The 12,403-nt window shown below is 39.0% G+C and overlaps 1 protein-coding gene across 1 annotated transcript; it reads right to left on the bottom strand.

The window, feature by feature from the left end:
• Positions 1-674: 674 nt before the first annotated feature.
• On the bottom strand, positions 675-12,403 carry LOC121184740 (apoptosis-inducing factor 3). Its single transcript, XM_041042581.1, has 19 exons — positions 12,373-12,403; positions 8,042-8,255; positions 7,561-7,670; positions 7,366-7,475; positions 7,218-7,262; positions 7,034-7,130; positions 6,806-6,918; positions 6,158-6,244; positions 5,981-6,072; positions 5,753-5,883; positions 4,668-4,783; positions 4,321-4,392; positions 3,134-3,197; positions 2,897-2,973; positions 2,685-2,802; positions 2,423-2,521; positions 2,130-2,205; positions 1,883-1,987; positions 675-818 (listed from the first exon to the last, which is right to left on the bottom strand). The coding sequence occupies exons 1-19, from the start codon at positions 12,401-12,403 to the stop codon at positions 776-778; spliced, it is 1,800 nt and encodes a 599-aa protein (XP_040898515.1). The 3' UTR covers positions 675-775.

Raw genomic sequence — 12,403 nt, 5'->3', positions numbered from 1 at the left:
AATAAGAGGAGGCATGTTGTAATCCTAAACATTGTAATTCATCACCAATTAAAGCTGCATGTGTGTGAGTGTGTGTGTATTAGTATTAGAGTCGGTTAAAGCTGCATTCAGGGCTCTGCTGAAGTAATAATGCAGTTTGTCTCGTTGCAGATTTAAGCTCTGTTTGCTGATGCATCTACATTGAAATATCTCTGTTTTGGGGCTCAATTTTTCTTGTAACTCCTGTTATAGTAAGTTAAACCATGCAGATCTAAGGTTTGTATGCGAGCATACAACCAAATCTGTTATTTAAAACTTAGAAAAGTTCAGTTCAAATTGTATGTTCTTATTTTGTTACAGTGCATTCAGGATTATAGCTATATACAATGTTATTTGTACAAAAAAAATGCCAATGCCCGTCCCTGGCTTCATATAAACAAAGTGTACAGGTAGATACATCTTGCAGCAGCACAGAGGCTGAATCCAATATTGCTTTGTTGTGAAACACGACAACGTGATCATAAAAGACCTGCCAACACAGTGATTCAAGGTATTCAGACCGTGTATGGCTCCGTTTGTCACGTTAAAGTGTCTCTCAGGAACAAACGCAAATTTCAGTGAGTCCTCAGGAAAGTGTGTCTCAAACTGACACGCTCCTGTTCCCAGTGTGTGTGTGTGTGTGGATAGAGTGCGTGTCCAGACCAGGATAGCTGCTCAGTGTCTCAGCACCATAAGTGTCCATTTTGAGGCGTCCAGTGGACTCTGGGTCTGTTCTTTGAGACCTTCGGATGTGAAGTCATTGAGAGCCTTTGTCAATCAACCAAGAAATGTCTCCAGTCCTGCAACACAAAAACCAGGCCTGAGACATACACGCATGCACGTGTATCATGTTGATTAGTGACAACTCCCTACAAGTGGTCATTATGAGTGAAATGGAAAAGAGGAAAAGCTGAGATTTTTCCGTACTTGCCAAGTCGAGCTAACATCCTTCAATTTTTTGGGGTTTGCATTATTAGAAATGAAAGACATGGAAAACATGAAGAACACGACAAATCAAATCAGACCAAAAAGACAGTGACACAACACACAGGAATGTATCCAGCAACAATAGTACAGCAACAATTCTCCTAGCATAACCACAAGAGTCATTCAGTCAGTGCACAGCAGGTCAGCTGAACATGCAAAAACTTGTATCTGTCAGCAGCTATAGTTCCTGTGAATGCAATCATGACTGGTCTATAAGCAGATATTAAAGCTGAAAACTCTAAATGCTAAATGGACCAAGATTTTTTTTTTCGTCAAACTGCTCTTTCCAAAGTCAAGAATGAAAACTGAAGCTCAGCATGTTTTCATGAATTTTAAACACATTTATAAACAGTTTTAACCCTATCTATGACTGATCTGTACATATGTAGAAACAGTTATGAAATGCTTTAGAATATATGTGTAATCAAATAAATTTATATATAAAAATGTTTTTTTTATTACAGCTATATTTTACTGTTATTGTCATATATCATTTATCTACAGTTTATACACCTGTTAAGGACATATACTGTCACAGAACTTTGTCTGTTTGTCTGCTATCGTCTATCATTATCCCTGTAATTAGTATTAAATTTTGTTATTTTTTCCAATAAATATTTATACAAATTATCAGGAAATGATGTAACCCATAAAAAAGCATGCAAAAAAACCATAAGTGTTTTTACAATAAGCCAACTAGTTTGGCTTGTATAATACTTTCCATGTGATTAAAGTCACAAGCTCCACAGCTCGTCATGTTTTCTGTCAGAGTGATAACATTTGTCATGTTTTTCTTCACAGTAAAAACCTGAGAAACCTAAAGAACATAACAGCTATTGTAACCGTGACCAGATTTAAGTCTTGGAAGTGGACTTACTCCACATCTCGTTTCTTAATCGTCTTTCCAGATCCTAAGACCTCTGCCACTCGGGATACAATGGGATCATAGTTCATGCTGGCAACAGCAACCACCTCCTCACTCCTATAGATGGACCAGAGGAAGAAACAATGAGAATTGAAATAAATAACACTTTCAGACCAAATGTGGTTCTATTTGAAATATTCTAGTGCATTTAAGATTGTTATGAAAAATAAACTGAGGATTAATAGCAAATAAACTTTACCTGGTATAAAACGCTACAAATCTCAGTTCATCCAGATCTCCTTGTATAATGACATCATCAAATCCATCACCATAACCTTCACAGACAGAAAGAGAAGCAGACCAATTCAGGCGTAATTCTTTAGGCTTTTATTTTTATTTTTACAGTTAGGTGGCAGTGAAGCAACAAAACCTCTCAGCTGATTTTCAGCCTCTGCTCTGATCTTTCTCTAACAGCATGTCTGTCTCACAACACTAAATAAAATCTCAGGGGAAAGCAAACACCCTTTATACCAAAAACATAAACCTGCTCACCTGCATAGCGTATGGTCTTCCCAAACATGGCTGACCAGAAGTAAGGCACAGTTTTGATCTCAGTGGTTCGGCCCATCATGCTGAGAGCCGCCACCCTTCCTGTCAGTAAGGTTAGAAAAAAAAAAAACATTTGCATTCTTGTGTTTAAGCATGTATGTACATGCTTAAACACAATAAGAATGCAAATGTTTTTTTTTTGTTTTTTTTTAAAACGACAGCCTTGAAATGCAGTAGGGTCAGGATCGAGCTGTGCCACACTCACCGTGTACATGAGCCATTTGCCAGTGAGGGATGTTCACCTTTTTGTTGTTGCGTGGCGGGAAAGGAAACGTCACCACATCTCCTCCAGCAAAGACCCCATCGACATTTGTCTGCATCATCTGGGAGAACGTTAAGTGGAAAACAATGAATAAAATGAGACAAAAACAATTCTCATTTGTAGCATTTGTTGTGCAGAACACTTTGCAGAAAAACCTTGTTGACAGTGATGAAGCCCTTGGAGTCCATGTGGAGGCCGCTCTGTTTCAGGAAGCCAGCTGCGGGAACACTTCCTGTAGGGGAGGAGACGGAGAAAAGAAATCAGGTTTAAAAGTGGAGCCACAAACTGAAAGTGATCAAAGAGGAGTTTCATCATCTGCTGTGATTTTATGACACTGCAGATGGTGAGGACACATTTGAAAGAAGGCAGATTTTTACATTGTTTGTCATCACCTGCTCCGATGACACACACGTCTGCCCGCAGGACTTTTCCACTCTTCAGTACCACCTCCTTCAGCTGCGTGACAAGAAAAACAAAACTCCATGAACTGGTGAGCACAAAATGGAGATGTGATTCTTAAAGGCCTTGAAAATAGATTTTTCTGTCAGCTTCTTACTATGAGCGATGGAGACCTGCAAATACTAAATGCACAATTTTCTGCTGAATTTAGAGCTTTTGAGGTCATTTCACATAAGAGATTTCAGTTTTTGTGTTATTGTGCTTGCTTTTCTAAGCTGATAAACTGTGGTGTCACACATTTTGCTTCACCAATCACACTGGGTCAAAAACTACACCCTATATACTATCCAGTGTAATAAATTGACCCTCCACCCTTTTATTTGAGTGTCCAATAAAGTGGCAGAGGCTCACTATGGAGTAAACTAGAATTACGGCCTCGTGTTTTTATGCCTCCACAAACCAGTCAAGTTGTAGGTTACATCCATGTCTGTCCAGACTCATACACAATTATAACATAGATTTTGGAAGAAATTAATAAAAAGCGTTAAGTGTATTTTTTTTATTTGTATTAACATGGGGGACCCAAAATTAGTGTCACCAATTCAGTGTCCAACCAAATGTGAAATATAGCCTCTCTCTCTCCCCTTCTGTTCCTGAGTTATGGTGTTGAATAATGGCCAGAAAAGTGTTTTTGCAGAACATCATGGTGTCACAGTGAAACTGACCTTTGCCCTTCTGGATATAAAATGTTATCACTTCATCATTTTATCCAATAAGATATTTGTGTACAATGCTGTCATAATTAGGGAATGAATTCTTGAGTTCTTGAGCCAAAAACGAGGTTTGTGGGGTCACAGTGACCTTGATCTTTGACCTTTCGACCTCTGACCACGACCTGTTGCCAGCAAGATCAATCAAATCTAATCAAACAGTTTTTGAATCTTAAACTCATATCAATAACAAAAGTGGGATATTTCTTTTCAAAATGTAATTAATGTTATAGAGAAATACTCCGAAACCACATTTTCAGGGGACATAAAGCTGACACACATTTCAAACAGCTTTAAAGTTGGTTAATACTCTTATGTTTCTTATCTGACTCATCTTCGTTGTATACTGAACAGGAGAGGATAGTGCTTCCGAGCATCATGTCATGCTGTTTCTCTCACTTTCTGAATACCTGTCCATGATGGCCAATCATCTCTGACACCTCGTTCAGCATGTAGAACTTCACCCTGTTTGCCTCAAACAGCTGCCAAGATAAAACACACCAAAGTCACAGTAAACACATGAAAATCAGCAAAAGGGAGAATTCACGGCTGAATTTCCATGTGTCTGTATGATCAATCACTGCTAATGAGAAGATTTACACTCCCCTTTTGAGGTCACTGCAGTATTGACCAGAAGAACACGATTTGAATTTTAACTAGTAGGTTTTTTTGCTTCTCTCAAGGAGAGTGCTGATCATAGAACTGTGGAGTTGCTTTGTGTTCTGAAAAGCCTGATTTCCCAGGAGTGCAACCCTACCTTCATTATGGCTTTCCCTACTTTCTCCCCAAGAGCTTTCTTAAAGGGAACTGACTCGATCCCGATGACAGAGACCGAGTGGGCCTTGTCAGTTAGAGCTGCAGCTACCTCCATACCTGCCAACACAACAAGTTAATATATGTTGTTGTTAATGCAAAACGATACAGACTGGTGACAAATTAAAGGAAGAACATGAATAAATGAGTGGAGAAGCAAAACAAATGCAGACACTTCCACACAGCACACAGTGGTCACTCAGTGGTTTAATGAGAATGAAAATTATGTAAATCATATGTTCCGGCTTTCGCAGTCAGCAGGGCTTGAATTTGTCACGCTATGAAAAGAGTTAAAGGCAAAAATTGGTCACTTTCTCTCCTATTTGCAAACTTAAGAATACAAGCAAAATTTCTTATAAATTAAACACTACAAAATTTAAGAGCTGTCTTGGTTTGGAGTGGATCGTCGTGGAGAAACTTTATAAAATCATTTTTCTCATGTGTAGCATTTCTTTCCTGTTGTAGTTATTTTTTTTTGTTTCCATTTCAGCCATTTTTAAAAAAATTTAATTCATCCCAATCTTTACTTAATTCATATCATAAGTACTGTTGTCGTTGCTTTCATGTTCATTTCCACTGGATATACTGAGGATTTCATACAATTAAAAAAGTAAATTACAGAAGTTCTTGGGTATTTTTTGTTTTTTTTTTGCAGAATAACATATCAGAGTAAAATGTGAGATTTTTTTAAACAGTGGAGCAGATTCAGTATGACTGATCATGTGATCTTTTGGGAGTTGTCCTTAAAGATTAGTCTGACACTGACTATGTTGTCAGTAGGAGCACTTTTTCCCCTCCTAAACAGACAATTCTTAGAGGTTTTATATGTACAGGCCCAGATCAAGTTTCAAGTTTTTGAAATTCCAGAAGAGTTTGAGAAAGATCACTGCTGATGTTTATGAAAACTGTTCTGGTAGTTTGTGGTGGCCTTACACCTCACTAACTAAATCTGTCTGTTTTTTTTTATTCCTTAATTAGTCACTCATCTTAATCAGCACAAATGTGTTTATAAATGAGTCTCTTTCTCACCAACAAATGATGTTCCCACAATCACAGCATTCTTGTTGTTGGCCAGCCTCGCTACGCTGTTAGCATCCTCGGGCGTCCTGAGGTGAAACACGTTCCTGACGTCTTTGCCTTTGTAATTCATTGGTTTGGGTCTTTCAAGCAGGAAATGGAAGCCGTCAGGTGTCAAGTTTATACATTTATGATCTTAGCTGCTTAATTATCATGCAAAATAAAAAAGTGTTTCCTCACTTGCTTCCAGTAGCAATAAAGAGCTTCCTGTACTCCATCCTCAAGCCATCTTCAAAGGTCACAGATCGTGTTTTCACATCTAATGCCACAGCCTAAAATAAAACACGGAGTTGGATTTTTGTTCAAATTTCAGAATTAAAAATATAAAAAGCAGTTTTTTTTTTAACCACCTCTCACCTCTTTCTCTGTGAGCAGTTCAATGTCATGGTCCTGCAGGAACTCCACGGAGCGCAATCTCAGCTGCTCTGCTGTGCTTTCTAGGGACTAAGGGTGAGCAAGTTAGTGCTGAGCAGAAAAATAATCTTCACTTTTTTTTTTCACCTGCTGAGGAGGATAGTTTGATACGGTCGAAAGCTCCAGAGGAGGCTCTGAATGGACCTTGTGGTGAGATTGTTTTTGTCAGATATTCTCTGCTGCGTTTGAGGTCAAACAAAAGGAATTGTGTGGGAATCTTATTATGATTATAGCCCTAAGATCCCAACTGAGTCCAACAGAGATTCAAAGGATATTTAACTGTCATTTGACAAGTGGACAACTGTAAGCAGCCAATTAATAATAATAATAATAATCTCTGATTAATGTGACTTTTTCAAGCTTCTCATGGCAGTGGAAAGTCATGTTCTTTTTGTTCTAATAATGTCTGTTTACTTCAACACAAGCAGCTTTCTTCAAATCTTTGCTGCTGTGAAGTGTGTAGCTGGTCCCCAAAGAGCTCCTGTTTTAGCACCACTGACCGAAGCAGCACCTCTGCAGTCTCTTACGTAACTTTCTTGGCAAAGTCAGTTTCTGTCTCAACTTCTAAGTGATCGGGGTCTGTGTACAAACCTTACTCAGTTTAGGCCTGTCATATGGAGGATGTCTGTCCATGGTGCACATGACGATGCGATCGGTGAAGCCCTCTTGCCTCAGTGTCTCTGCACACACCAAACCTGCCGGACCTACAGACATATTGACCAGTTTACCCCCCAAAAAAGAGGTATTAAACAAATAGGACAGCCTCCCTGTCGTGGAAATAAACCACGAGGGACAAAAAAACCCCAAAAACACACTAACCTGAGCCAATGATGAGAACATGGCTGAAGCCAGTGCTGGAGTTAATGACTGCTGAGCATCGAGCCATGGGCTTTGATCTCTTCTGCGACTGAAGAGCCTGCAAACGTTTGAAAAAGATGTCAGATCAATCAGGCGGTCTGTTTATTTTCAAGCATAAATTCTCTGCATTCTCTTCTCTTGTTACCTGCTTGTTTGCACGAATGATCACCTTGTCCTTTTCAACTCTGACCTGGAGCAAACAGACATGAGCGATGTGTACACTTTTTGACGGTGCTTAGAGACATGATAAGGCAGGGAATGTGTTAAGAGACAGAACCAGCGGGGAAGGTCACCTGGAAGGTAGGCAGGCTGTCCAGACCAGGGAAGTCCTCGATGTCTCCAGTTGCAATGTTGAAACACGCACCATGCCATGGACAGCGCACATGTCCTTTTGACAGCACACCTGGAAAATAACAAGTATGTTAAATGTATGGTCATATATTAATAAGTGTATTAACAATGTTAAAATCATAACTTATATCAGTCACCTTTGACCAGGGGTGCTCCGTAGTGTGGACACTTGTGGCCCATGGCTGAGAACTCGCCATGTTCTTTGATCAACAAAGCTCTGCCGCTTCCCAAGTCAACCTCTCGCATCCTGTCAAACACAGGAAACACTAAGAGGTGTCTGTGCGTTCAAAGCTGTGTTTTGATTAAAGCCTTCAGAGAAACACAGGAAGGACATTTTGACAGGTGAAAAACAACATGGAGGAAAAATGTCACTTTGAAGGCAAAGCAGGGATGCATCGGGACCACAACCACAACTTACCACGTTATCCATGTAAGCTACACTCTGGTAGCAACAATGAGTAATATAGCCTGAAGGGACAGTTCACCCAAAAACACTAAAATGACTATTGTGAAAATAATTACGTATTCTGCCAAAAGCGGAGGCTCAGTTGGTTATTAAAGAACAGCAAAACTTCCTCTTACAAATTAAAAGTTCAAATTTATAAGACAAATTCTTACTGTCCATTTTCCAGATCTTTAACATGACAGACCGAGGCCTCCACGTAGTCCCGTGGTTTGTGGTAGGGGGGGAGCGGGGTGGAGTCGTCATCAGAGCCGTGTCCCAGGGCCCCGTTGGGTCTGCAGTCAGCAAAGGGACTCGCTTTACCGTTGGGTGACAGCCCGTCCACCTCTTTTTCTTTTTCCAGGAGAGAGAGTTCCACTTTAACTTCAACTGCACGACACAGACACGTCTCACTTAGAAAATGAAAGATGCATATCTGAACACAAGCAAGTCACAATTTCTCTAAGTAATATTAGTAATAAAATAACACTATAAAGCTTTCAAATAGAAATCTGTAATATTTGCTACCAGTCACCAGTGGATTTTATTTTATCATTCTTGGACACCTGTCCTCTGTTATTTTATGACTGTCCTTCTCCAGTGATTTAGGGTGATTTGCCTTTTAGCCAAGAGAGACGTCTACAACTCTGGGACAAATTGAGCCTGACAAGTCCACAACTGAAACAAATGAAAGCAGGAAGAGGGTGAAGGGAGAACTGCGTAAGGGCAACTGTGTCTTGTTTTTCTTGTACCTCTTTCTTTTCTTTTGTTTTCCTTTCTTTTCTACCTTCTAGTGTTTACAGCTATCATTGGATTTTTCAACATTCATCATATATCCAGATTTACTAAATACTATTAAAAAAAACAGTCTGCCACACAGCAGGAAATCAGTCAGATCATTCCTTTGCAGAGCAGTGCCAGACATACTTTAACGTATGAAAATCCACAGAAATGGAGGCAGGTAGCTCAACATTTTGCCACTTAATTTTAAACAAATTACACATTACTCATTCCCCTCTTGTTCTGTCTTTACCTTTAACTTACTAAGCTGGAAAATATGATTTTGACATGATGGTAATGCTTTTAAATGTAGTAATAATTACAAAAAAACAAAAAAACCCATTTAAGTACAGCTTTAACCTGCAGTGTTTTGAGTACATTTTCAATGTTAATGATTTCCAACAGAGACAGTTAAGAAAACAGACTATAACTGAGCAAAGAATATTTATATCATTTGGGTTAGACATTCTTTTTTCTTTCTTTCTTTCTTTTTTGATGACATGTGATGCGCTGCTGTTGACTTTATATTCCTGAACTTTAAGAAATGGTTGTGTAACTCCTTTTTCACTGCAGCAGGCTTTATCTGTTGGGCTGGAAAAATGTGCTGATCATCCGGTTCTTACACAGTAATCTGGCTGGAATTTTCTCCTGCTGAGCAAGTCTTAATTAAAATCAATGGAAAATCATAATAGTGAGTGCAATTGCAGGAGAAAGGAAAGAGAAAGCTTTCCACAGCTGAAGAGAATCTCGAGATGCTGCTCTAACATCTGCGGCTAAATGCGATATCACCACACAGATGCTCCTTTTGATCAGCACTGAAAGGTTATCTGGTTCACGACCAAAATATTTTGTGTAATGCTTTTATTTTTTTATCTTTTCAGTGTTAAGAGCTATAACTCAGACATTCTATTTGTATGCTCAATTGATCCTTACGTATAATTTCAGAGTGTTCATGACCTTTTTATACAACTTCACATTTTTATGCAAATGAAGATGGCTATGTGCCATTGTCTACAAGTGCTCCCTCCCTCACAGATCCTGTCACGGTGCCAATTTACTCCCACTTAAATGTGTATAGTAACCATGCATTTACTGTATATTCAGTGGGAGTTATTTATTCTTAAGGTCTCAGAACAGAACTGCTTTAATATATATTTTTATGGAAAGTAAAAAATATGAATGTTATCTTTTTAATCTAATGCTTTAATACTACAATCTGAACTGATTTTGATTTGAACAAAGTGACTTCAGCCATGTCCAAGCCAAGCTTTCTGCCATGTCCTCCCTTGTCCAAATAATCATGAGTTGTATGAAACCTTTCTGCGTTCTGTAGTCAGTATCAGTGAGACTAAGCTAAGTAACAAAAACACCTCTGTGTATCATGTAATATATTTCACACCACAAATTACTTCCTCTAAAATCTTAAAGCTGAAAAACTGAACCTTCATGAAGGGAGGATTCATTGCAGGACTTCTGTATTAGACTGCTTTAACTTTAGTTTGGTTTGGTGACTGGCACTTAGTTTAGTTTTCATTTCTGTTTCAACCTCTTATATATATTTTGAACATTCCTAAGATCCCTCCTCACACCTTAATGAACCATAAATCATGGGGTGAATGATTTATTACAGTTTTATATAAGGTTTGTGTCACGGCTTAAGCAAGGACTTGGACCCAAACGCACGACCCACTGACATAATCAAAAATAATAGTTTTTATTCTTACAAAGTACCAACAGAAAATCTCTCTTTCGAGGAAAAAGGCAAATAACTTGACAAAGTAACTAAGCAAATCTAACAAAGAAAACAGTAGTAAAGACTAAGGGAAAGTAACAACCAAAATACAGGACCTGACTTGACGGGGGATATTTAATCATCGACAAAACGCTGGTTCTACTGACGTGAGACCGGATGAAAGACATGGGACAAGAGACAAAAACGAACTGACAAAGAACAAAGGGAGACGCAGACAATATATACACTCGGTAATGGGGAACAGGTGACACCAATTAGGGCGGGGCAGACAATCGCAAAGGCGGGAAACAAGACAAAGACAAGAAGTAAAACAAGACAAGATACACAAGGGCAACGGTTTCAAGGGCTCAGAAAACAGCCCCCTTAGGGACTAGTCATGACAGTTTGCTTTATTTTCTAATTAGTCCTGACTATATATGTTCTGTTAATAACATTTCCTCCAGACATTGTGGTAAAGCACATATATGGTAAACTAAACAAGCTTTCACTGCCTCCTCAGTGACTTTTTCAGCAACACACAATGGAGATGACAGAGAAGATTAACGTACTGTTGCTGGTGGCTCATTTCAGAATTCAGGCCTACGCACAGATTCCTTGTGTGAACCTATAAAATAAAGTGCTTTATATCTTTATATTTTATAAAGACAGTCTCTGGAACTGTCTTTCCCTCCGTGTGAAAGACCGTTTTAATATATATTCCTGTTCGGTTTGATTTGTCACAGATTGTTAGTAGCTGGAGGTCACACTGTGATAAGACACTGACTAATTAGTCCTCACAGGCCTCACAGACAGTCAGCAGCCTCCGTTCTGTCATTTGTATACAGACATCTGGTCCCTCATCATTCTCACTTCACCTCAATACAAAGGACTGAACACACGACTTGATCTCAAAGCTTTTGTCTCACTGTGACTGAACATGGAGAACGGCGTCAGAGTATCACCTGCAAGACTGCAATGAAGCTTGATAGCTAATCTCCTAGCCATGATAACACTGAAATGGATACATATGCAGTGTCAAAATTTGATATTCATGTCTCAGTATGTAATCCTCTTGACCAAAGATACCACAGAGAGCATTAAAATTCCTCCCACATAAACCACTATACTGCAAACAGAGGAGGCTAAGAGGACATGTATAACAGGATTTGGAGGCAGTAGGTAGCTTTGGAAAATGAGTCAAACTGAACAAACTGTCCCGAAATATATTTTTAAAAATACACTTGTTAATTCTCACCAACATAACTGGTCTCTCCATGGAGAACACAAGCCGAATCAATAGACTCTTCTCTTATCCCTGCATTATTTTCCTGTACCTTGTCTTTACAACTGCCAAATGGACTGCTGTGACAATGTATGAACGCTTTCTTAAAAAAATACACCTACAGCTGGGAAGATTTGTAAGAGAAGCCACCGTTTCAAACCACACTGAACCCTCAGCACTCTCCACATTTAACATTAACTATTCATTAGACTTAAACTTTCATCTACAAATAGTATGCAGTACAATACTGATCAGGTTCTGCAAATAAGTGCTTGGCAGTAATTCAGTGTTATCATTTACTGACTCTCGATCACAATGTGATGATATGACATTATCATGTTACTGCTCTGCAAGTGTCTGTTGTCTAGATTAATGATTCTGAGCGAGACAAACAAAACGTGTTATAAATATGGAGAGGACGGGTTGACAAGATAAGATGTAAATAACACCTTACAGCACAATCCACTAATACAGGTAAACTTATTACCACAGAGGTGTTTCAGCACCTTTGTGACCCTATTTTAAGAAGAATTTAACTTTAGCTGTAGTTGCCTTACAGTGCATCAGAGTGAGAGTGCTCTGGAAACACCTGGTTTCCCTCACCTTCACAAGCTGTTATGGTGTTTGGTGTTTGTTTGCTGTCAGATAAAATTAGCCAGGGTGTGTGAGAGAGGGAGAGAGAGAGAGAGAGCATAGGAAAACATCTTGGTTACCTGGTTTGGGTTTGGAGAAGCATCCTCCCAT

This window comes from Toxotes jaculatrix, chromosome 7 (assembly GCF_017976425.1).
Source record: "Toxotes jaculatrix isolate fToxJac2 chromosome 7, fToxJac2.pri, whole genome shotgun sequence".
Lineage (NCBI taxonomy): Eukaryota > Metazoa > Chordata > Actinopteri > Toxotidae > Toxotes > Toxotes jaculatrix.
This window is presented reverse-complemented; position numbering and strand designations above follow the sequence as displayed.